Source organism: Solanum verrucosum, unplaced genomic scaffold (assembly GCF_900185275.1).
Source record: "Solanum verrucosum unplaced genomic scaffold, falcon-dt-bn FXZP01000177.1, whole genome shotgun sequence".
In the NCBI taxonomy this organism is placed as follows: domain Eukaryota; kingdom Viridiplantae; phylum Streptophyta; class Magnoliopsida; order Solanales; family Solanaceae; genus Solanum; species Solanum verrucosum.
The window spans coordinates 2,162,645-2,188,940 of record NW_026020401.1 but is presented as its reverse complement, the minus strand read 5'-3'; the positions used below and the strand labels follow the sequence as shown (position 1 = coordinate 2,188,940).

General features: G+C 31.6%; 4 protein-coding genes and 1 pseudogene across 5 annotated transcripts in view; all 5 read right to left on the bottom strand.

The window, feature by feature from the left end:
* The window catches only part of LOC125839994 (endochitinase 4), a 45,742-nt gene that overhangs the window by 10,484 nt on the left and 8,962 nt on the right, over positions 1-26,296 (bottom strand). The window contains exons 1-3 of one of the 2 annotated variants that reach the window (XM_049518974.1): positions 1,030-1,603; positions 797-950; positions 249-688 (exon numbers count right to left, since the gene is read on the bottom strand). In XM_049518974.1, coding sequence (XP_049374931.1) covers positions 295-688; positions 797-950; positions 1,030-1,480 — 999 coding nt within the window. In that variant the 5' untranslated portion in view covers positions 1,481-1,603 and the 3' untranslated portion in view covers positions 249-294. Of the gene's footprint in view, positions 1-248; positions 689-796; positions 951-1,029; positions 1,604-26,296 lie in introns of those variants that run through there. The other variant, XM_049518975.1, reaches the window with a different exon arrangement.
* On the bottom strand, positions 3,902-5,276 carry LOC125839998 (endochitinase 1). The gene is made up of 3 exons (XM_049518980.1): positions 4,825-5,276; positions 4,579-4,732; positions 3,902-4,440 (listed from the first exon to the last, which is right to left on the bottom strand). The coding sequence occupies exons 1-3, from the start codon at positions 5,243-5,245 to the stop codon at positions 4,047-4,049; spliced, it is 969 nt and encodes a 322-aa protein (XP_049374937.1). The 5' UTR covers positions 5,246-5,276; the 3' UTR covers positions 3,902-4,046.
* On the bottom strand, positions 9,677-10,973 carry LOC125839996 (endochitinase 3-like). Its single transcript, XM_049518978.1, has 3 exons — positions 10,468-10,973; positions 10,159-10,312; positions 9,677-10,070 (listed from the first exon to the last, which is right to left on the bottom strand). The coding sequence occupies exons 1-3, from the start codon at positions 10,910-10,912 to the stop codon at positions 9,677-9,679; spliced, it is 993 nt and encodes a 330-aa protein (XP_049374935.1). The 5' UTR covers positions 10,913-10,973.
* LOC125839997 (endochitinase 4-like) lies at positions 14,319-16,809 on the bottom strand. Its single transcript, XM_049518979.1, has 3 exons — positions 16,359-16,809; positions 16,109-16,262; positions 14,319-14,897 (listed from the first exon to the last, which is right to left on the bottom strand). Exons 1-3 carry the CDS (start codon positions 16,807-16,809, stop codon positions 14,531-14,533), a joined length of 972 nt encoding a protein of 323 aa, XP_049374936.1. The 3' UTR covers positions 14,319-14,530.
* LOC125839999 (endochitinase-like) lies at positions 20,974-22,406 on the bottom strand (annotated as a pseudogene).

Genomic DNA, 26,296 nt, shown 5'->3' with positions numbered 1-26,296 from the left:
AAAGTCGAGTGGGTAGGTGAGCCCATAGTAACTTAAATCCTTTTTCTAAATAATGAGATTGCTCGATTGACTAGTCAGTATTTATCTGGATTTGAATTGAACCAACTACCTGTCATAAGTCACAACTGTAGAAGTAGAACCATCCACTATCGTGGACAAAGTCTCTGTTTATTAAAATGAAAAACGATTATAAGTCGTGGTTCCATCATATTACAACACAATTACATAAGTAAATCTATTCATTCTAGGCCCTGCATTGTAACAAGAGAATACAACAAACAGATGATGAAGTCATTACATAGTATCGACTAAGAGTCCGTTTCCAAAAGACCTTTGGTTGCCACAATCAAGATTGTCACCTGGACTAACTCCAAGAATTCCGCAATACCTCCTGTAGAACCCAATTCGATCCTGGACCCTGCTGTCACTGCCACGACCACATTCTAGGCCACCATTGATGATGTTTGTGATGACACCAAATCCAGGGAGGCGATTGGCTGCTCTGTCAGCGCCAGATGGTTGCCATCTTCCAGTGATGACATCGTGGCAAGAAGGCTTTGGTGATTGAGGGGTCATCCAGAACCAGATAGCTGATTTGAATGAGATGACTGGATCTGTGGCTACTAAATCAGGATTGTTTAAAAGGTCCACTCCGATGGCTCTTCCACATGGCCCATAGTTGTAGTTGCTGTGTTAATTAATGTCAAAATTCACATAATTAGACCCAACAAAATTCATAACAAATAATTCCCCTTAAATTCTTTAACATGACTCTGCTAAAATTATTGTAACTTACTGTGAAATTTGGATGGGGCCTCGTCCGAAATATTTCCTTCCAGGAGCACAAGGCCATTGACCACTTGGTGTACAGTAATCGCCCGGGCTACCTTGTTCTCTAAGGAAGCAGTAACCCCATGCGTATGGTCCATCTGGTGCTGAAGGCCATCCTCCTATATATCAATAAGTACATAATCAATTATATTAGATCTCAATTGAAAAGTTGAATCCATCAAATTCAAATCGACATACCAGTAGTTTCATGGGAGGTTTGGGCAAAGAAAGCAGCAATTTCCCTTTTTCGGGCAGTGGTATCACCAGTAGTGCCAAAGCCACCGAAAGACCTGGCAGCATTAATAAAGGCATTGTAACTATAGAAATTGTTCTTTCCTTGACAAGCATTATCATTGCGATGCTTAAGCATCTGATCAAACATGGAATTTGAGATGACGCCGCCTATGTCTCCACCAGAAGGACCGGGGCCAGGGGTAGGTGGTTTGGGAGAAGGACCAGAAGGACACTGGCTTTGACACTTGCCAGGACCACAATAGTCATTAGTGTTACCACACCAACCGAAATTGCTGCAACAGAGTCCCGCGGCGCAACGGGCACCTCCTGCCTGCCTACCACATTGCTCTGCCGAGGCAGTTAGTAATAAGAGAGTAAACAGCAAAGAAAAAGCTGTGAATTCAGAAAGTCTCATTTTAATGGAAGTAGTAAAAAGTGATAGGAAGAAAGTGGTGAAGTAGAAGGTATTTATAGGTAAGGAAGGTGACAAAGCAGTTGTTGACTAAACAAGACACAATTCTCAATTTCTCATTGTTCTCTGTTTTATCCGTGTCATCACGTATACTAAGCGGCGGCTATTATCCGGATCAAAGAAATATCCGCTCAGTTTACTTTTATTTGTCATATTTAAACTCGATACATTCATCATTATAATATAACGATTGATATGATTATTTTAATATTTTGTTTTTATTAATTGATTTTTACTAGTAAAATAACATAAAGATTTTTTTAAATCTTTTCTTAATAAATTAAAAAAAAAAAAAAAGAGAAAATTTATTTTTAAGATAGTTTGATAAATAAAAATGAATAAATAAATAAGTGGCGGCTATTAGCTTCTTATTTTATTTTTATTAACTATTAATGTTTCAGTTTTTTGACAGTATATAATTTCCAGGGGAAAGCCAGAAAGGAAATTAAAAAATAGTGGCGGCTTTTGACTTTCCAGATTTTTCAAATGCTTTTATTTTGTAATAAATTTTACACGGCATGAGCAGATCTAATCGAGAAAATTAATAAATTTCATATGTTTTTAGTTTAATCCAATATTAAAAAGTTTTTAAGTAGCTTGTCTCTAGAGAAAGCAACACCAACATCATATGTTATTTATTTAATCCAATATTAAAAAGGCACTCTTTCATTCGCATCAAATTATAAAGAAGGATTATTGCGTGAGTTAATTAGTTAATTTTAAAATTACATTCAATTATATTAATTTAATATTTTAAGATTAAAACTTATTTGTTTAAAAAATTATATAAAAAATATTATAAGTTACAATTATTTTTATGTTAGTATGACAAAAAAAATATTTCAATATATTAATCAAAATTTACGTTATTTGATTCTCCAAAAAAACAAAAAAAATGTCATAAACATGGAACAGAGACTATTATATAGAGTTTATGACTTTCCTAAGATGCTTAAATAATTGGTTTGATCAATTCTCTCTCTCTATATATATATATTATAATTTGATCAATTCTATAGAAGTCCTTCACGTCTCTGTATTAAAATAATTGGCTAATGTTATTATTATAAGCTAGTTTAAATAGTGTATAAATACTTTTTGATTTATTTACGTGTTTGGTAATATTTAAAGTGCATAAACCAAAATCAGCCATAACCATCTTTGTGACTCATTTTAATTGAAAAAGTGTTTTATCATAATTCTTTTATCAAAACAAATCTAGTTCCTTTTAGTTTTAATATTTTTATCTAAACACATAACTTTTTATAAAATTAACCTCAACGTCTAAAAGTGCTTTTTCACTATTTATCAATTCCTTTGGCGTCATTTGAACCAACAAGAGTCTAATGATTATTGGTTTTCATAGTTACACATTAACTCAACTTCTAACCTCAAAACTCTTTCAATGAAATGATTTCCTTGATTGCCAAACCACATGAACTTAATAATATTCTTTGGACCCAAAAATATTGAGGTTCCAATAATTATTATTATTAGTAACAGGAGTTGCTCGGATAATAATAAACATTCTTTACGTTTTGTAGAAAATTCCCCACTACTGTCTCCCATAGGAGTCTTGGTCGTATCCCAGTCCCACTGTAGCTGGGTTCAAGTTATCAATAGAACAAAAGGCGCAGGTACTACTGAGAAAACAAACTATTTTGTCACAGCTACTTAGATATTGTGGAGATGATGATTCAAGGAATTAAAACACAAAATCATTTGCACAAATTTTATGTTACCAAATGTGTTGTAACCACATGCACACTGATTTGACTTTCAAAGTTGTAACTTCTTAAGGGAAAAAGTAATGCTTGTGGAAAAATTTGAGGTTGATTGATGGACTTCATTGAGATACATTGTATCTGTGTTGATTAAATGACTCAAGTGTAAAAGGAAAAATGGAAAGGCACTTAAGTAAATGAAAACCAGCATATGGACTAGCCCCTTCATATATGAGCTCACTTGATTAGGCATAATTCTTGGGTTATCTTTTACTCACTAATTGACTTGTCACATCTAAATCCATCCAATATATAGCATCAACACACCACCAATATTCAGCTCAATAGTTCTTTACTTAACAATTTACAAACATTATTAGAAAACTAAAGAGGAGCTAGGTTGTGGTGTGAATTAAAGATGTATAAAATATTTATACAATCAGATTACTATTTAACAGATAATGCCAGATAACTCTATTCAATGTTAAAATACTGATTGATAATCTTTTAGAAAATAATGTTAACTGACCTATTATAATAAGGTTAGATTATAACTTAAGTGCTTTCCTAAATAATGTAATGAAATGGCTCGATTGTTAACCTGTTTCCATAATGCTAATTAGCATGACCCGTCACAACATTAGAAGAAGAACAATAGTCTTTGTTTATTATAAAAACAAACAATTATAAGTCGTGGTCCCATCATATTACAATCACAATTCATACAATTTCGTACATACATAAATTTATTTATAGTTGGGGCCTTATATGATAGAAGTCGATCATTACATAGTATCGACTAAGAGTCCGTTTCCAAAAGACCTCTGATTGCCACAATCAAGATTGTCACCTGGGCTAACTCCAAGAATTCCGCAATACCTCCTGTAAAATCCAATTCGGTCCTGGACCCTGCTGTCACTGCCATGACCACATTCTAAGCCACCATTGATGATGTTTGTGATTACACCGAATCCAGGGACGCGATTAGCTGCTTGGTCAACACCAGATGGTTGCCATCTTCCGGTGATGACATCATGGCAAGAAGGCTTTGGCGATTGAGGGGTCATCCAGAACCAAATAGCTGATTTGAATGAGATGACTGAGTCTGTGGCTACTAAATCAGGATTGTTTAAAAGGTCCACTCCGATGGCTCTTCCACATGGCCCATAGTTGTAGTTGCTGATTGTATATGTCAAAATACACGTAATTAGACCTCATCACATTAATATATTTTAACTTGTTGTAACGGAAAAAAAGAGTTTTTTGTCTAGCTCTATAGTCAATGAAAATGATTGAGTATTATATATATAAGCTTACTGTGAAATTTGGATTGGGCCTCGTCCGAAATATTTCCTTCCAGGAGCACAAGGCCATTGACTACTTGGTGTACAGTAATCACCCGGGCTACCTTGTTCTCTAAGGAAACAGTAACCCCATGCGTATGGTCCATCTGGTGCCGTAGGCCATCCTCCTATATATATATAAACAGGTACATAATTAATCACAAGGATATTATAATTGTTCGATCTAAATATTGAATTTATCAAATTCAAATCGATGTACCAGTAGTTTCATGGGAAGTTTGGGCAAAGAAAGCAGCAATTTCCCTTTTACGGGCAGTGATATCACCGGTAGTACCAAATCCAGGAAAAGACCCAGCAGCACTGATGAAGGAATTGTAACTATAGAAATTACCCTTTCCTTGGCAAGCATTATCATTGCGATGATTAAGCATCTGATCAAACATGGAATTTGAGATGACACCGCCAAGGTCCCCTGAAGGACCGGGGCCGCCAGGACACTGACTCTGACAATTACCAGGACCACAATAATCATTAGTGTCACCACACCAGCCGAATTTGCTGCAACAGAGTCCCGAGGCACAAAGTGCGCCTCCAGCCTGTGAACCACATTGCTCTGCCGAGGCAGACAGCAAAAGCACAGAAAATAGTAAGAAAAGAGTAGTGAATTCAGAAAGCCTCATTTTGATGTAGTAATAACTAGTAAAATTAGTTGATGGGAAACAATTTGTAAAATGGAAGCTATTTATAGGTAAGAAGAAGGAAGATGCCGTGATGGAGACCTAAGGTGAATTGTCTATTAGTAGCTGTGACTTTTTTTTGTTTTCTAATTTAATATTCAGAGTTCACATTAGACTTTCGACTAAATTTGAATTACGCTTTGCAGGGTCCATTCAAAAATAATGCTCCCAACAAAAAAAATTTCATATTCAAAACTTAATCTAAAATCTCTAATTAAGAATGAAACACGTTTAATATTGATAGCTGTGACTTTGATTTGTGAAAAAAATGTAAGGTGTTGAATAAAGTAGGCACAAATCTCATAGTCCTCTGTCTTATCCAGAATTAAATTCAGTGGAGTACGCTGACAGGTAACATGTAAATATACTGGCGGCTTTTAGCTTCTTATTTTACTCCCTCAATCCCCGTTCGTTTTTAATTGTGCTTATATTTTTGAAAATTAATTTGACTATTATTTAAAGTAAAGTTAGATCATATTTATTTGATATTTTAAAAATAAAATTTTATATATTCAAAATATATATAAAAGTACAATAAATTGTACTAATTCTTTTCATTTTAATATTTTTAAAAAAATATTAATCAAAATTCATATTGTTTGATTCTCAAAATTATGACAACTAAAAAAAAGGGAGAAAATATTTTATTTTCATTAATTACTCTCTTCCCTCTGATGTATGCAATTATTGAGTATGAAATTTAAGAATAAAGATTATAAAATATATGATCTAAATTAAAATAGATATCTACGTCATTATAAATCATCTAATTGAATATAAAATAATAAAAATTAAATATAAAAAATATTACGTTAATTAATATAGAAGGATCATCTCAATTTGTCTTACTTTTTCTCTAGTATGTTGAAAAATGAATACCACTTTTTGAAAGTAATTCTTTCAATTAAATATTCTAAATAATATATCTATTTTAGTTTAAATTTTATTTAAAATCTTTTTAAAACTTTGTGCGTAATTAAATTGAAATACATAAATTAAAATTAAGAAAATATAATATTTTAAGGGGGTCAAATAAAAAAAAAAGTGGCGGCTCTTATAATTATTCCAGATTTTTTCTTGACGTTATTTCACTAGTATATAATATGATATATTTAAGACCTAGTTGCTGGTTTTTTTAGACAAAGTAATGTTAACGGCAGGTGTTTTTAAAATTATCTTACTCCCCATGTTAAGGTATCAATTGTCATTTTTAAATTGTTCAGATATTTTTGACAAATGACAATATACCTCGTTTGTTTTTATTTATTTATTTGTGTTTAATCTGATATAATATTTAATAAAGTAAAAAAAGATCCTTTAAATATTACTAACTTCAAATAAAAATTATATAAATATATTAAAATATGTTCTAGTTTTATGATTTTAAATATCCTATGCTATGTAAAAGTTGAAACAAAATAATTATTAAAAATAAAATTATTTTTTATAAACGAACTAAAAATAAAATCAAAATAGAGAAATATAAAGACTATGGACGGTGTGATATTGTATTCCCTCAGATGTAACGTGTCCTGTTGTCCTTTAACGACGGCGGAATTTGGACTGACTTTTCAAATAAATTTTTCTTATATTTTATACTCTCTCTCCCCTAATTTATTCGATTCATTTTTATTTTAATCATACATAAAAAAAATAAAAAAATAAAAAAAATAAAAAAAATAAAATAAAATATATATATATATATATATATATATATATATATATATATATATATATTATATTTACCTATTTAATAATAATTTATTAATATTAAAAACTCGTTTTATCATTTATAATATTATTCATAGTCAACATTTATCTCTTATTTAGACCATTTATTACCAAAAAAAAAAAAAATCCTTAAATTGTGTGTCAAATAAAATTATATGATATAAAATCGAATGGAGAGAGTATCAAGTTCTTTTAAATAGGGAAGCTTAAATTTAATGTCAAAATAAAATAAAATTAGAGTACAATAAGGGGTCGTTTGATTACGGTATAAGAGGACATATTATTCATGTATAAAACATTGTATTAGTTTTACAATGTTTGGTAAAAGTTTTTTATTAGGTTGAAAAGTCAACATGATTTGTACTATATTTGGTTGATAACTTCTAAATATTGTATAAAAGTTATTTATGTATTAATTTTATATGATGTTTGGTTGGGTTTTTTGTAATCCTACATAATTAATACCTACATAACTTATGAGGGAATCTAAGTATAAGTTATGCAGGATAGAAAGTGGAATAAGTTATGTAGGTATTAGTTATACATGTTTTAAAAAGATAAATTACACATTTATCCCTATTAATTTATTTTTAAATCTTTTTTTATTAAAAACTTTACATAACTATTCTATTTTCCCAACTATTTTTGTTTCATATTTCTTTTCTTTTCGTATACAAATGGCTTTTTATTTGTTTTCATTTAAAATATAAATATAAATATTTATTGATATTATGAATAGGAATGTATAATTTTGATAGCGCATATGCTTATTATATATTCGCATTATATATTACTAAATATATCCACATATTTAATTATCATGTATTAATTTTTTATTTAAAGTGTGAATTTATATATAATTTATATATTTGGTATACTAAAAATGTACAAACAACGCATGCATCATATTGATAGACATTTACATTATATAAAATAGGATAGTATAATGTACTATTTGAAATATATTAATAATATTTTATTTTTATTAGCTTTAAACATTAAAAAAACAAAGAAAGAAAAAACACAAAATTCCTAGTTAAGTATAGAGAAAATTCCTTTATTTTTTTTTTAAGGGAGAGTTTATACTATTTGCTTACTTATTTTATTTGTAAATAATATATATTAATTTATATTAAAATCAATATTCAATAGTTAATAATTCATGTAATGTAATCTCTACATAACTAAATAATACTCGCATAACTAATACTTACATAACTAAACATTGCATAACTAATACATGCATAACTAAACCATGCATAATTAAACCCTGCATAACTAACACTTACATAGTTAAACCCTGCATAACTAATACCTACATAGTTAAACCCTGCATAACTAATACCTACATAATTAAACCCTGCATAACTAATACTTACATAATTAACCCTGCATAACTAATACCTACATAATTAAACCCAGCATAACTAATACCTACATAATTAAACCCTGCATAACTCTAACCAGTAACCAAACGGCCCCTAAGAATATATTTGACTTCTTCCGTTCAATTGAGAGGAAAATTTGCAAATAGCCACTAAAATAAATTTAATTATGCTCTTTATATATAGTTTGGTAATTACAATTCGTAGCAATATATTAGAGAGAGAAGAGAGGCGAGTGAGACTGAGAGAGGGAGGAGAGAGGTGATCAAGAGAGGACAGAGAGTGGAGAGAGACGAATTGTATTTGTATATGTATCAGATAATTGTAAATATATGGTTAACGATTAATCACGAATTATAATCAATACAAACTATAATTATATTAAGTAATTAATTAGTATATACTTAACTATCCACGTAATTTTCCTTTTAATTAATCCGATAATAGAAACGTACTCTTCCTTTTAAAGAAAAGGATCATTAAGCCAAACTTCCACTTCTGACCAACTTTTATTATTTTGCAGAGTTTACACTTTCCAAAGATGCTTAAATAATTGATATGAGTAGTTGAAAAGAAAGTGTTTCACGTCTCTGTATTTGGAAAAATCAAGTCAAACATTTTTTAAAATTTTGTTTGTTAGTCAAACTTATTGATTTTTTGTTTTATCTAAGAAAAGTTTTAAGTATGTGAAAAACAATTTTGTTAGTGAGAGTAAAAGAATAAGTTTCACTACGTTGATCGTCTCCTCTCACTCTTTAAATGAATTTTACTTGGAATACGTATAAATATCTTTGAAATAATAAATTTTGCTTATATACCAAACACATAAAATAAGTAAGACACATTTGAAAGATAGAAAGGTTATTTTTGATAAATAATTGACTCAATCAAAATAAATAAATAAATAAATTAAAAAAGCAAGAGCGCGCGAGCTAAAAGCAGGCGTGCCTCTCTTATACATTTGTTGAACTACGACACCACTTTCGTTGAACAACATCTCCTTTGTTTTTTTTAAGTAGTTTGCATTCTTCAATTTGTTCTTATTTCATCATTTAACTCTATTTATAAATTTAACTGTTATTACAAAACAACGATTCCTACAATAAACAATTATTAAATGAGTTGTAAGCATATACACATTGATTTGATTTCGAAGATTGAACTTTTGGAGGTAAGTGTCTTTGTTTATTATTACAAGCAATTATAGCTGAGACATTATATGTTGCAAGAGAATACAACAAAACAGGCGATGAAGTTGTTACATAGTATCGACTAAGAGTCCGTTTCCAAAGGACCGCTGGTTGCCACAATCGAGATTGTTACCAGGACTAACTCCAAGAATTTCGCAATATCTCCTGTAAAATCCAATTCGATCTTGGACCCTATTATTATTCCCATGACCACATTCCATGCCACCATTGATGATGTTAGTGATGACACCGAATCCAGGGAGGCGATTAGCTGCTTGGTCAGCATTGGATGGTTGCCATTTTCCAGTGATGACATCATGACAAGAAGGCTTTGGTGATTGAGGGGTCATCCAGAACCAAATGGCTGATTTGAATGAGATGACTGAGTCCGTGGCTACTAAATCAGGATTGTTTAAAAGATCCACTCCAATGGCTCTTCCACATGGCCCATAGTTGTAGTTGCTATGATTATTAATGTCAAAATACACATAATTAGACATTACAAGTTCATCAAATTTTACCACAGGACAAATAGATTAATCTAGCTTACTGTGAAATTTGAATTGGGCCTCGTCCAAAATATTTCCTTCCAGGAGCACAAGGCCATTGACTACTTGGTGTACAGTAGTCGCCCGGGCTACCTTGTTCTCTAAGAAAGCAGTAACCCCATGCATATGGTCCATCTGGTGCCGTAGGCCACCCTCCTATATATATATATATATATATATATATATATATATATATATATATATATATAAACGGGTAAATAATCAATTATTATTACTGAAAAGTTTGACTCACAATAAAATTATAATTATTCGATTTAAATATTGAATTTATCAAATTCAAATTGACGTACCAGTAGTTTCATGGGAGGTTTGGGCAAAGAAAGCAGCAATTTCCCTTTTACGGGCAATAGTATCACCAGTGGTGCCAAAGCCAGGAAAAGACTTCGCAGCAGTGATAAAGGCATTGTAACTATAGAAATTATTCTTTCCTTGACAAGCATTATCGTTGCGATGATTAAGCATCTGATCAAACATGGAATTTGAGATGACACCGCCAAGGTCCCCAATAGGACCGGGGCTGTCACGACACTGGCTCTGACAATAGCCGGGAGCACAATGGGCATCAGTGTAACCACACCAGCCAAATTTGCTGCAACAGAGTCCCGCGGCACAAAGCGCACCTCCTGCCTGCACACCACATTGCTCTGCCGAGGCAGTCAGCAAAAGTAGAGAAAATAGTAAAGAAAAAATTATGAATTCAAAATGCCTCATTTTAGTGTTGTAGGAAAAGGTCATGATGGGGAACAAGTGGTAAAGTTAAAGGTATTTATAGCCAGAATATCTCAGATCGTCATTTCAACTTTTTTTTTCTCAAAAAATCACTCAATTTTAACGGAGCAGACATGACTGAATCGTTAGTGGTTGTGACGTATGACGACTTTAATTTGTGACAAAAATCAAATGTTGAGCACCATGACCGGAAACGTATAATTTGGTGGCGGCTCTTATCTTCTTTAAGTTTATTTTATTTATTTTCATTAATTATTATCTCAATTCTCAACTGGTGATGATATTTTATTAGTATGAAATTTTAGAATATTTTTTTTAAAAATAAAATATATTATCTAAAATAAGTTATAAAATTTATGTAGTTAAGAGCCTATTTAGATTGGTTTTTGATTTATGAGTCATAAGTTATTAATTTATGACTTTTGACTTATTTTTATAATTTTAATTTAAAATCAATTGTTTTCAACACTTAAAATAAACTAATCGAAACAGGCTCTGAAAATAGAATAAAAAATTTATAAACTAAAATTACTAGTAGGAGTATTAAATAAGTATATTTTTCTAAGGATGATTTTAATATATTTGTCTTACTTTTATATATACTCCTTCAGAAAAACAGATCACTTTTTATTTGATAAATTCCTTAAACACAGTATCGTAAATGATATTTTTAAGATGACACAATTTTAAAAACATTTTGTTTTAAAATCACAAATTATTTTTGAAAGATTTTCTTAAATCTCATGTTGAACAAAATTAAGACGCATAAATTAAAACGTAGAGCATAATATTTTCAAAAGGGGGTGGGGTTTGGGGTGGGGGTGGAGGGTGGGGCAGGTCTGGAATTATTTTTTTATAAAATAAGAGGCGGCTCTTAACGTCAAACATTACTTAAATTTTAAATATATATTTTAGACGTTTTGTGTTTGTTTGGTTATCCGCTAACATCACTACTTTGACAAGCCTTGAGGATAACATAAAATTTGGACTTTGATTTTTCAAATAAACTTTTACCTATTGAAAAGGGGAGAAATTACCTAATTAAATATATTTCACCATCATATATACTATTATTAAAACATTATGTATCTTACCACTGATTAAAAATTTTCTATCATATATTGAGGAAGATATACCCAAATACATGTATTTTTGCTACCAAATACAATAAAATAGGGAGAGAGGCAAGCGAGATGGAAACGAGGCGAACAAAATTTGTTATGTATCCCAGATACATGCAACAGACATGTATATAGTGTGATTCACATGTATCTAATGTTGAAGTGTGTGATCGTCTCATCTAATAGACACCGTGTATATAGTGTGATTTCCATGCATATGGTGTTGAAGTGTGTAACCATCTCAACTGTTAGAGAGAATATTAATTAATTATTTTCTCAACATATGGGATACTAGAGATATAGGAGAGTGACAAACGAGATGAGAGGGAAGCGAACGAGCTTTGTTATGTATCTAGATACATGTGAATCCACTTGGATATAATATATCTAAGTCTGGAGCCTAAAGGGCAAAAAAAATTGCCAAAAATTCCAAAGGGGTACGTACATCAATTTTTTTTAACCAAAAGGGCAAAAACGCTCCTCACGTAGTGATTTTCTTCTGACGCCGTTACTCCGTTAGAATCAAAACCACTGACCTACCAGCGATTTTGTCCAAAAAAATTTTCCTTTTTTTTAAGAACATCACTGCCAAAGCAGCGTTTTTCGCAATTTTTTTTTTTTTAAAAATAAAGTCGATGCTATAGTAGCGTTGTTATAAAAAAATATTTTTAATATTAAAATTAGCAACGATTTTCTATCAAAAATTAAAATAAAATAATTAGATATCGCTTCACCTTTAGCAATTTTAGTTAAAAAAAAAAATTAATAATCGCTGCCTGGCAGCGATTTCAGTAAAAAAAAAATTAATGTATGAATGACATATTTAAGTTTGCTAATGTATATAGTTTTTAGTATTATTCTTAGTTTTTAGTATTATTCTTTCATTCATATATTTATATTTTATTTTTGGTTCAATGATTTTGTGATATCCCTATGCGTTATGGACTTTAGGAAAAATTGCAGATATCCCACCTTTTAGTTTACTTACGACCATTATCTCCCATAAGTTTTACAAATCTTTAAAATTCCTTATTTTCGCACATCAATTAGTGTATCTCGCGCATCAAATTAGTGTATCTCGCGCATCAGATTAGTGTATCTCGCGCATCAGATAGTGTATCATGCATAAAATGAACAACAAATTAGTGTATCTCGCGCATCAGATAGTGTATCATGTATAAAATGTATATCAGATTAGTGTATCATGTATAAAATGTAATGTATCTTACTTAACGATTAATGTATCTCGTGAATCAGATTAATGTATCAACGCTTATATTATTGTATCCGTTTTGAGGAATTTCTGTAATTATAAACTTTTAAGGGATAAATTATAATTTTGCCTTAAAAGTATGCGATTTCTGTAATTTGCCCATTTTAGAATGACTATTAAAAAACTTTTTTTTAATAATCATGGCCTTGGCAGCGAAATTCCCTTCCAATTTCTTTTTAATTGTTCAAACATTCACATGATTTTTTAATTATTTTTTTTACTAAATCGCTGCCTTTATTAAAAAAAAAAATTAAAAACTAAAATCGCTACATGTGAAGCGATTTTCAATTTTATTTTTTTTAGTTTCTGATAGAAAATCGCTGCGAATTTTAATATTAATTTTTTTTTTTATAACAATCCTGCCATAGCAGCGACTTAATTTTTTTTAAAAAAAATTCGCGAAAAATGCTGCTCAGGCAGCGATATTCTTAAAAAAAAGGAAATTTTTTTTTGGACAAAATCGCTGACCTAACGGAGTAACGGTGTCAGAAGAAAATCGCTACGTTAGGAGCGCTTTTTCCCTTTTAGTTAAAAAAAAATTGATGTATCTTTTTGAAATTTTTGACAATTTTTTTTGCCCTTTAGGCTCCAGTCTCCTATCTATCTAGAACAAATTACACATAATTTTTATCTCATGTATCTAGATGTATCGAAACGTATATCTAGATGCACCTAAATGTGATAAGATTCGTAATATTGTAAATTAGAGTGTACCTAAAGCCTCATTTGCTTGCACTTAATGGATGTTTGGGTCATATGATCCAGACATTACTCATTAGGCAATTAAAGGGTTTTTTTTTTTAATTTAAGAATCTCTTAACGAATCTGAAAAGATCTGAATGAACCAAATTTGTGATAGTCTTATTCTCATTCAGACTCTTTTCAAAACACTTTTATTTTAAGAAAAAAAATTATTTCAAAAAATATTCAAGCCTGTCTCATTCTCCAATTTTATTAGTTATCAAATTATTTCCATCACACTTTTAATTTTTTTTTCTTGCTATTTGTTCATCAATAATTGATAAATTTATTGCAAAATTTTATTTGATTAAAGTGCCAAAATCACTTTTCATACATAATACTTGTGGAAATATCCGAGGTCGATATATGAAGGAGACTTCATTACGATATACGTATCCAAGACAAAAATCCTTATTTACTATTAAACGAGGTCTTAATTAATCAGACAACAAAACAGATGAGGTATGGTTACATAGAATCGGCTAAGAGTCAGAAATGCATCTGGTTGCCGCAATCAAGATTGTCACTTGGGCTAACTCCAAGCATTCCACAATACCTCATGTAAAACCCAATTCGATCCTGGACCTTATCATCATTACCATGACCACATTCCACACCACCATTGATGATGTTCGTGATGACACCGAATCCAGGGATGCGATTGGCTGCTTGGTCAGCGCTAGATGGTTGCCAACTTCCGATGATGACATTGTGGCAAGAAGGCTTTGGGTATTGAGGGGTCATCCAGAACCAGATAGCTGATTTGAATGAGATCACTGGGTCCGTGGCCACTAAATATGGATTGTTCAACAGGTCCTCATTGATGGCACGTCCAAATGGTCCATAGTTGAGGTTGCTGTGTTTGTTAATGTCAAAATACACATAATTAGACACTATGGGTGTGTTTGGTATGAAGGAAAACATTTTTCGAAAAATGTTTTTTCAATTTTCTCATGTTTAGTTGGGTTAAATGTTTTCCAAATCAACTCATTTTCTTCAAATTTAAGGGAAATGACTTCCCTTCAAAACTTAAAGAAAACATTTTCCAAATCTCTCATCCAACTTCAAATTACAATTTATTTATTTTTTTTGAAAAAATCAATTTATTTTGTCCCTACTCTCAAACCACCCCTCTCCAAAAAAATTTAAAGCTTGTTTTTAAAAAATATTTTTAACTTAAATTTTTTTACCCCACCCTCACCCCTACCCCAGCCACCTACCACCACCCAAAAAAATATTAAAAATTATTTTAAAAAGATTTTCTAATTTTTTTTTTAATTTTTTTTATCCCCCACCCCTACCCTCCCCCCCCCCCAAACAGCCCCCTACCAGCCGCCACTCCCTTCAAAAAATAAAATAAAATTAAGTTTGTTTTTAAAAAATATTTTCTATTTCAATTTTTTATATTTTCACCCCTACCCTCGACCCTCCCCCCGCCAGCCCCCCCACCCCACCTTAAAAAAAAATTAAGTTTATTTTAAAAAAAATATTTTCAACTTCAAAATTTCATTTTTTTCACCCGGATCCTCAACCCCCCCACCCTTCCCCTCCTACCAGCCCCCCACCCCCCAAAAAAACTTGAGTTTATTTTTACAAAATATTTTCAACTTCAAAATTTTATTTTTTCACCCCTACCCTCGACCCCACCTCCAAAAAGAAATTTTAAGTTTGTTTTTAAAAATTATTTTCAATTTCAAAATTTCATTTTTTCATCCCTATCCTCGACCCCCACCCACCCACCCCTAAAAAAAATTTAAGTTTGTTTTTAAAAAATATTTTCTACTCTAGTAAAAATAAAAGGTATTTCTCAAACATATTTTTATTCATAAATCAAACACTAAAAATCTTTTCTGAAAAATATTTGCTACTCACCAATCAAACATGATAAAATAAGTAAAAAATCTATTTGTTTTCCAGGAAAACATTTTCTAGGAAAACATTTTTCTTTGTACCAAATACACCCTACATATTAAAACATACGAATTATAATTCTCTTTTTGTTTGATTAGTTAAAAATTAGGATACCTCCGTATGATTAATCGTTAACCGATAAAACCAGAAGATTACCTTGTAAGTTGGATGGGGCCTCGTCCGAAATATTTCTTGCCAGGAGCACAAGGCCATTCACTACTTTGTATACAGTAATCGCCCCGGCTACCTTGTTCTCTAAGGAAGCAGTAACCCCATGCGTATGGTCCATCTGGTGCCATAGGCCATCCTCCTATCCATCAACGGGTACATAATCAATTGTATCTTTTTAGATTCACATAACTAAAAGTTGAATTCATCAAATTTAAATTTAAATTGATGTACATACCAGTAGTTTCATGGGAAGTTTGGGCAAAGAAAGCAGCAATTTCCCTTTTACGGGTAGTGATATCACCTGTGGTGCCAAAGCCAGGATAAGACCTGGCGGCAGTGATAAAGGCATTGTAACTGTAGAAATTATTCTTTCCTTTGCAGATATTATCGTTGCGATGCTTAAGCATCTGATCAAACATGGAATTTGAGATGATACTGCCGAGCTGGTCCCCAAGAGGACCAGGATCAGTGGTAGGTAGTTTCGGAGAGGGGCCAGAAGGACACTGGCTCTGGCAATTGCCAGGACCACAATAGGTATCAGTGTTACCACACCAGCCAAATTTGCTGCAACAGAGTCCTGAGGCACAAATTGCGCCTCCGGCCTGTGAACCACATTGCTCCGCCGAGGCAATCAGCAAAAGGAGAGAAAATAGTAAAGAAAGAGTAGTGAATATAGGAGTTCTCATTTTAATGTAGTAAAATGTGATAGGAAAGAAAGTGGCAAAGTTAAAGGAATTTATAGGCAAGAAGTGAGATGGCTGAATTCTCTATGAGTGGTTCTGAGGGATCAGTGACTTATAGTGACAAAAACGATGGTCCTCTGTCTTGTCCATAATTTAAGCCCGTAGAGCACGCTGAAAGGTAAATCAATATTTAGTGGCGGCTTTTATGTTTTTAATATTTTCACAGCCATAAATCATTTTATTAAAAATATAGAGAACTTTCAAAAATGACTATAGTTTAGACTTAATTCGAGATCTATAACTATAGTTTGCTTAATTATAAATTATAGCTACATGTTTGGGGAGGAGAGAGGTGAGCGAGACTAGGCGAGAGAGGTTGAATACTTGTTGTATTCGTTGTATCATGAATACAATTGATACAACTGATTTGTATCAAGATGATTAATATAATTGTATAAAAAATTATTGTATTTAGCTACATATTAGGAGGAGAGAGGTGAGAGAGAGAGAGAGGAGAGAGGATGAATACATGTTGTATTCATTATATCACGAATACAATTGATACAATATATATATATATATTGTGAAATTGTGAGTTGTTCCAGTTGGAGCTATAACTTTGAGCTTCAAATTCCTTTGAGTTTGTCCTCTATCACTAACTCCTTTCCTTTCCCCACAAACATAAGCTGTGAGACAGAGAAGAAAACGTCCTTCGATTTTCTTCAAAATAATTAATATGAAAAAAGTTTCAAACATCCTTCTTGAACTTTGAACAATTCAATTATTTTGAACTATGAAAAATGTAAGTAAAAATTAGGCAAATGACATAGTATAAGAAAGAAATTACTTCATTTCCCTACTCTTTCATTAATTACCAAAAATCCCTTTTTTTAGTATTTTTCAGATACATAATATAGCAGTGTGGATACTTAATATAGCAGCGCGGATACTTTAATTAATAACGGGCGGATACTTAAATTATTAAGTTATTAGCAACACGGATACTTAATTAACGGGCGGATGCATAATATAGCAGCGCGGATACTTTAATTAATAATGGGAGGATACTTAAATTATTAAGTTGTTAGCAACATGAATACTTAATTAACAGGCGGATGCATAATATAGCAGCGCATATACTTTAATTAATAACGGGCGGATACTTTAACTAATAAAGTATCCGGTTAAGTTGAATTGGGGAAAAATAAGGGATTTTTGTATTTTAGTAAAAGAGTAGGGAAATATTGAGAATAGGTAAAGAAGTGTTGTGTATTTAAGTAATTTTTCCAAAATGTGATGACCCAGAAGGTCATTTTTGAAAATTTTGAATATTCGTATAACCATAGTTAATTTATTGACGGTTATTTATTAAATAACTAATTTTAGTTAATGCTTAATGGGTCAAGTTTATAATTTAATTAATATCATATACCACTTGACCCATATATGAAAATAAATTATTAGGGTTGAGAATTTTTGGGTCATAATTTAAGAAAAGAAAAGGAGTCAGAAACTAACCTAAGCAGACGTACATGAGAGGAAAGGAAAAGTCGACGGAAATATTTGGAGCAGCGTCCAACGACCGCCAATAGGTACAAAGCTTTCCTATCAAATATAATAAATTATAAATGTTAGAAGATTAGGGGGAATACATTGATATCATTAATGCTAGATAGAGCAGAAAGAAATTGGGTTGAACAATTTTTGCTGATTCAACGTGAGTTTTTTTTAAATAATTGTTATGAATTTTCTTAATGACCAATGATTCCAATTTTAAGGCAATAGCAACTTTAAATCTTTAGAGAAATTATTGTTCTTGTGTTTGGCAGATGTTGATCAAGCTTGCTAGTGGGTTGTCGTTGCCCAATTAGGATAGTCATTAGATAATTGCATGCAGCCAATCATTGGAGTATAATTAGGATTAACCATTGACCAAAACAAGTAAGAAAATTGATGGTAATTGGAAATCGAAGCACTGTGGGGTGGAATTTTGTTGTGTTGTCACTCTCGGTTTCTCTGTTCTTTCCATGTGAAAGTTACAGATAGGGTATTGATTCTAATTAGGGATTTTTCTTAATATGATTATCAATATTAGGTGTATTATATACCTATGAACACCATTAAATTATGATATTGGAGGAAATTAAGATTGAATCCTAGGCTGGAAGTTTAGGAAATTGACTGTAAACTTGGGCGAGTTTTTGGGTCTAGACTAGACACAATAGTAATATGAGTGTTGTTATTTTGAAATCTTATTGTGATTATTTATTTGGAATAGATTATATTGATTTGGAAGTTCAACAAAAGGAAAGACTCAAGTCTGGGAGTGATTGTTCGACCATTTGAGGCAAGTGGATTTCTAAACCCTTGTTAAGTGTATGGAATTCGTGTATTTCTTTGTGATATGTGTTTGGGGGTAACGAGACTTGGTGATGGGTTGCCTTGTCTACATTGATTAATTTTAATGATGAAAAAGGGGTAATAAAGGGCAATGTGATTAATTGTTTGTGTGTGATGTGTTGAGAATGGTTTGAAAGGCTTATTGAATCATTGTTGATGTTGTATCATGATTGTGTTGTTGTGAATTGTGCAATGTTATGAAAATGGTCATCTCTTAATTATTTGTGTGAACATGTCATTTGCATTGTTCTGAGACATGGCTGTGACAAGTGTTATGTGAATTGAGAAAAAAATAAGAAATTAAAGAGGATGCACCATTTTGAGGGACGTATCGCGCGTTGCGATGGATACTATATTTCGAAGGACATATCGCGCGCCGCGATGGTTACCATTATCGAGGGTCGTATCGCTCGCCGCGATGGATGCATGGACAGATATGTCCCCATGGGTCCTGGACTGAGAGACAGCGGGTGTGTATCATTAGGTCAGACATGCATCACTATACTTGACATTGCATTTCATTGTATTGCACATTTTTATCATTGATGAACTTGATCTTGTGTGTTGCTGATATTGTGAGTGCCTTTTTGTGGAAGTTGAGATTGATGAATAATAAGCTTGTTGTTGAGGAAATGTAATTGTTAGAGTGTTGTTGTTGAGTTGTGTGCTTTGTAAATTGTGAATTGTAGGTTGAGCTGATTTTTATGCAGGTTGTAGTTGTGGAGGTTCGGTTGGGGTGTAAGGAGTACCCGTATTATATCCCCTTAGCTTGTGTTTAGAGGTTTACTTGTTGAGTACCGTGTGGTTTGGTACTCACCCCTTGCTTCTACAATTTTTGTAGGTTACTAGCCCGAACCTTTGTGATATTTTCTCTTCTTCTTGTCTGAGGCTTCTTGTGGAGGTTTGTGAGGTAGCTGCTTATCATTTCGGCGGACTTTCTTATTCCTATTTATGATCTTGTTCTATTATAGAAACAAGGTCATTTGAGACTTATGTTTTTCTTTTGAATCAATTGTAATACTTTAGAGGCTTGTACACGTGACAACCAGATTTTGGGGTATTTTTGAGTTGATTATAAAGTTTCTGCATTTTATTGTAATAGTTGAGGTTTAGGCTGACTTGTCTTGGTGGGATAAGACGAGTGCCATCACATCCATTTTTGAGTCGTGACAAAAAAAGTCTCAAAAATTCAGTTAATCTAGAATAGAGGGAGTATTAGAGTGTAGTAATAATATTCAGGCCTACCACAAAAAGCTAATTCTCCACATTAGACTTTTAATGAGGCAAGGACATATTCATGTTAATCACTGCTATAGAGAAGCTAGCTTTGTCACTGATAAACTAGCTAACATTAAAGAGGAGCTTTCTTGGAGGCTAAGGTTTATATCATCTTTTCTGCTATGATGTAGTATACATGAAGGGGTCGTGCAAAACCCCCACCATCACAAGTTAGTATAGCTAGCATTGATTTGGTTTTTGAAGTTGTACAAGTAATTATAAGACCGTTACCATATGAATTATAACTACGTGCACATTGATTTGAATTTTGAAGGGAAAGAGTAATGCTTGTGGAAAAATCCGAGGTTGATGGCGACTTCATTGAGATATATGCATCTTGGATAAAAGTCTTTATTTATTATTGAACGCGACTATATATAGTCGTGGTACTAATCAGACTACAATCATATTATTAAAACTTTATTTTATAGTTGATCCTTGCATTGTGCGAGAATACAACAAAACATATAATGAAGTTGTTACATAGAATCAGCTGCCAAAAGGCCTCTGGTTGCTGCAATCAAGATTGTCACCAGGACTAATTCCAAGAATTTCGCAATACCTCCTGTAAAACCCAATTCGATCTTGTACCGTGTTGTCATTACCACGACCACATTCTAAGCCACCATTGATGATGTTTGCGATGACACCAAATCCAGGAAGACGATTGGCTGCTCGGTCACCGGCCGATGGGTTCCACCTTCCAATGATGACATCGTGGCAAGAAGGTTTTGGTGATTGAGTGGTCATCCAGAATAAGAGAGATGTCTTGAATGAGATGACTGGGTCTGTGGCTACTAAATCTGGATTGTTTAAAAGGTCCGCTCCGATGGCTCTTGAACATGGCCCAACACTGTGTTTATTAATGTCAAAATACACGTAATTAGACACTACAAGTTCATCAAATTTAATCGTAGCATAAATAAATTTATCTAGCTCCATGACAATATCATGAAAATAATTGTTACTCCCTCTATCCCAATTTATGTGACACATTTCAAATTTCGAGATTCAAACAAGTTTATCTTTGACAGTAAATTCTTCATATATCTTCTAAATATTTTGAATTATCAATTATTGAGACTTAGAGTACTTTTTATGTAGTTTACAAATATATAAATTTCATTTTAAAAAAATTGAAGATTCCATGAGCAAATTCTTGGTCAAACTTAAATTATTTGACTCTCAAAAAGCGAAATGTGTCACATAAATTGAAATGGAGGGAGTAATATATAGGAGCTTACTGTGTAATTGGGAATGGGCATCGTCCGGAATATTTCTTTCCAGGTGGACATCAAGGCCATTGACCACTTGCTGAATAGTAGTCACCCGGGTTACCTTGTTTTCTAAGGAAACAGTAACCCCATGCGAATGGTCCATCAGATCCTCCTATATATAAAAAAACGGGTACATAATCAATTATTATTACTAAAATTTTGACTCACAATGAAATTATAATTGTTCGATCTAAATATTAACATACCAGTAGTGTTTTGGGAGGTTTGGGCAAAGAAAGCCGCAATATCCCTTTTACGGGTATTGGAATCACCAGTTGTACCAAAGCCAGGAAAAGACCTAGCAGCAGTGATAAAGGCATTGTAACTGTAGACATTATTCTTTCCTTGACAAGAATTTTCGTTGCGAAGCTTAAGCATCTCATCAAACATGGAATTTGAGATGACGCTTCCAAGGTCCCCACCAGTAACAGGACCAGGACCAGGGCCGCCACCAGGACACTGGCTTTGACAATTGCCAGAACCACAATGGTCATTAGTGTTACCACACCAGCCGAATTTGCTGCAACAGAGTCCCGAGGCACAAAGTGTGCCTCCGGCCTGTGAACCACAATTCTGCGCCGAGGCAGCAGTCAGCAAAAGGAGAGAAAATAGTAAAGAAAAAGTAGTGAATTTAGAAGGCCTCATTATGAATGTAGTAGTAAAATGTGATGGGAAACAAAGTGGTAAAGTGAAACGTATTTATAGGCAAGGAGGAAGATGACTGAATTCTCTATTTGTGGTTATGAGGCATCACTGACTTTGTTGTGTTATAAAATATATTTCATTTTTTTAGAAAAATATGATTTATATCCATAAATTTTAAAAATTATGAAAACTAACCATAAATTTGTATTACAAGTCAATTGGATCTTCGTTGCAACAAATAACAAGTAGTGTCCATGACAATAGAGCAATGTGATAGTTTGGAGTGAGTGCAACAAGCATCATTCCATACATCGTGAAGTAGACAAAACACATGACTTTGTTACCATGACCCGATTGTTCATCATTTTCATCAATAACCATATCATCACTGTCATATTCACTGAATATTTTATCACTACTTTGGTGTTCACGTAAAAAAATATGTAATACAACGTAAACATTACTATGGAGGGTGTTTTTGTAAAAGATAAAAGTTTGGTGTAAAATTTCAATTTTCAAAAGATCCCAATCAATGAGATTTGGCCCAAATACTAGAAAAAACTAGTATTTGGAAATTTGGAATATTTGCCAAATAATGACAATTTGTATGGACAAACACTATTTACCAAATTTTTTCCCAAATATTATTTGGGAAATCTATGGCCAAACAGGCCCTAAAAGAGCCAGGGCGGCTTTGGACGTTATTCCAGACTTTTGTCTACATAATTTAGACTGGAGACTTTCATTAGCAAAAAATACATATAATACAGAAAAGATAGCGGAATTTGAGTATGATAAATTGATGATCATAAAAACTGGATTTTGATTTTTTAAATATTAAACTTGCCTATTCAATAAAAACTGTACTACAAATTGTAATTTTCATAGTTAGAGTAAATTAAATTTGTAGTGGAAAACTATGTAACTCGTTGAATAGCAATATAAAAGGGAAAAAAAAGAACGTGAACAAAATTCTTGTGATTAAAAATAAATCTGTAAGCATATTTGAACGAAAGCATTTTAATATGCATTTTCTTGGTTGTCAGAATTCCAAATACTACCAAAATTTGTGACGAAATGAATAAAATTTGTGGTGGACGTAAAATTTACAGATAATGCGTTTTACTGATTTAGTATAAATTTCATATTTAACATAAAAACCAAATATTACCAAATTTTATATCCTTTCAAATTGATTGATCTTTAATTTTTATCCTTTAAATGGGTTGATATTTAATTTTTGCCCTTAAACAGTTAAATTTATGCCTAGTAGAACATAATTTTTTTAGAAATTAAAGTCATGTCGGCCATATCTTATGTTCTTTATCGACACTCGATGGTCTATGGGGTGTCGAATTGGGGGACTGATTGAAACTGGACATGCCAAAATAAGCTGTGTTAATAAATAAGCAGATTATTGATCAAATTAAAAGTTACTTGGCCTGAAACTGATTGGGATGCAATGACTTAAAAGATCGAGTCATAAGCCAATCCATCCAATTCTTACTAAGTTTTAAATTTGTTGTAGGTTTTTCTTATATGTTTTTTTTGAGTACCTAATAATTTTTTAATATATATTTTGATTATATAATCTATCAAATATAAAAAAATAAAAAATATGTAGACAAAGTTTCTCATGAGTTAATAAGAGTTGTATATCAATAGTTTGAGCCTAATTAGTAAATACAATTATGATAGTTTAGATATTACTATACGTAACAACAGTTTCTAAAATTCGCTTTATACTAGTAACAATTTTCGAAACTCGCTTTGTATTATGGAATCAACAATTCATTTTGTATCAGTGATACATCAACATATATATACAAGTAAATTATTGTATCACATATACATGATAAATTTAAGAATTCTGAATTACTATGTATTTTTTTTTGAATTCTCATTAAATTTGATAAATATAATGTATAAAATTAACTGATTAATAGTTATTCCTAAAATAAATAAATTATTAACTCATTCAAATTTTAATGAATTTAAAATATCATTATTTTATAGACTAATTTTATCATGTCTATCGAATGTCATTCTTTAATAAATGTCCAACTTCAAGAAGAAAATATCTATGTGAAAATTTCTAATATGACATAAATTATACTAATATTTTCGAGTTATAGCAGTAGATTTAGACTTTCAAGTTATAACATTAAAAATTTCAGGTTGTAACATATTATTAAAAAAAATACTAATTTTTAGTAATTAAAAACATTTGATTTAAAAAGAATAAAAAGACAAAAAGAAATTAAAATAAAACGTTTTTGAAGGAAAAAATGAAAAAAACAGAAATAGGGATTATCTTAAATTTGAATTAATTTAAGATAATTATTAATTAGCATGAATTAAGGAATTTCAAACTAATTAAGAATATTTAGTTTCCTTAATTCACTCCAATTTGTTAAAATTAATTTAAAAATCAGATTTTATCCATTTTTCTTTCACGTTTCTCTCTCTTCGTTTTTCTTCCAGAAATTGTCACTGGCGACAAATTGAATTTTTTTTTTGTTGAAAAAACGTGTTTTTTTTGTGATGGACAACTACGTATCAATATTAATTAAACATGGCGGAAGATGGGTTGCTTCAAGTGAGTATTTTTAATTGTTTACTATTTTTATTTGGATTTCAATGAAATAGAAAAAAAAAATGAAACTGTAAATCGCCACTATATTGAATGTGATATTTTTTTTTGTATAAACAATACGTTTTGTTCATAATACTTATTAGTTGTTGTGAAATTGTAATATTAGTGATTTTCTTGGTAAGTTTCTGTTTTTTGGTAGTGGTTTAGTGTCACCATATTATTGATAACTGGTTTTTTTCTTGGTAAGTTTCTGTAATATTATTGATTACTGGTTTTTTTCGTGAAAAAATGAATTAAAATGTATAGTTTTGAATGAATTTGTTAGTGTAATTGTAATTAATTTGGTACGAAAGTGTATTGAAGAATTGTATGACAATTGTTTTAAGTTGGTATGAAAGTGTGTTAACTAGTTAGTAAAAAAAGTTATTTTGAAGTTTGAATAAGTGTATTAAAAATGTTTTAAGTTGGTATGAAATGTGAAATGTTATTGTTTATATAAGTTTTGTCAATTATATATAAATTTGTGTGAAAGGAATGAACTATTTGGTATGAGAAATGTATAAATTTGGTATAAATGATGATTGTATGTATGAAATTTGTATTAAGTGGGTATGAAATCTGAAATTTTATTTTTTAATGATATATGTTTGTAGTTTACTGTTTGAATGATTTTTGTATGAAAAAATAATGACAAGTGTGTATAATTTTGTTTTTTTTTGTATTATGTAAGACTAATTGTTATTTTTTTTTGGGAAAAGGGACAAATATACCCCCGAACTTTGATAAATGGTACGTCTATACCCTCCATTATACTTTTCGTCCGTCTCAATCCTTGCCGTCCAATAATCGGTGCACATTTGCCCCTCCCACCAACGGCACCCTCTTTGTGTACACGTGGCGAAATCCTAAGCCACTACCCGGTTGACCAACTTTTTTAACCAAAATTCTAAGAACCCGCCCCATAACCCAATAAACCCACCCAATTTGTGGGTAAAATATACCTTCTAAAATTTAAAATTTGGGTCTTTTCTTTAGATGTTAAACTCAATAATTAGTAAAATTTACACTCAATAATTAGGAAAATTAAACTCAATAATTAGTAAAATTTGCCGAAAAAGACTCCAATTCATTAACATCTTCCCTAACAAAAGCAACAAAAACAGGCATCAACTTTCGCATCTGGGCGCCACAAGCAGCAACAGCAGACATCCAACTTTAGCTTATGAATCCTCTAACCCTTTGACTGCATTTAAGGACGAGGCTGGACAAAATGATACATTGATGTGTGTTTCTA

Bases quoted from the DNA above. Each gene is read 5' to 3' on its own strand.
- LOC125839997 (XM_049518979.1), bottom strand. From the start codon at position 16,809: ATGAGAACTCCTATATTCACTACTCTTTCTTTACTATTTTCTCTCCTT. The intron at 16,263-16,358 runs GTATGTACATCA...GTTGATGGATAG, and splicing joins AACTTCCCATGAAACTACTG to GAGGATGGCCTATGGCACCA. The intron at 14,898-16,108 runs GTAATCTTCTGG...TAACAAACACAG, and splicing joins GGCCCCATCCAACTTACAAG to CAACCTCAACTATGGACCAT.
- LOC125839998 (XM_049518980.1), bottom strand. From the start codon at position 5,245: ATGAGGCTTTCTGAATTCACTACTCTTTTCTTACTATTTTCTGTGCTT. The intron at 4,733-4,824 runs GTACATCGATTT...ATATATATATAG, and splicing joins AACTTCCCATGAAACTACTG to GAGGATGGCCTACGGCACCA. The intron at 4,441-4,578 runs GTAAGCTTATAT...ATATACAATCAG, and splicing joins GGCCCAATCCAAATTTCACA to CAACTACAACTATGGGCCAT.
- LOC125839996 (XM_049518978.1), bottom strand. From the start codon at position 10,912: ATGACCTTTTCCTACAACACTAAAATGAGGCATTTTGAATTCATAATT. The intron at 10,313-10,467 runs GTACGTCAATTT...ATATATATATAG, and splicing joins AACCTCCCATGAAACTACTG to GAGGGTGGCCTACGGCACCA. The intron at 10,071-10,158 runs GTAAGCTAGATT...TAATAATCATAG, and splicing joins GGCCCAATTCAAATTTCACA to CAACTACAACTATGGGCCAT.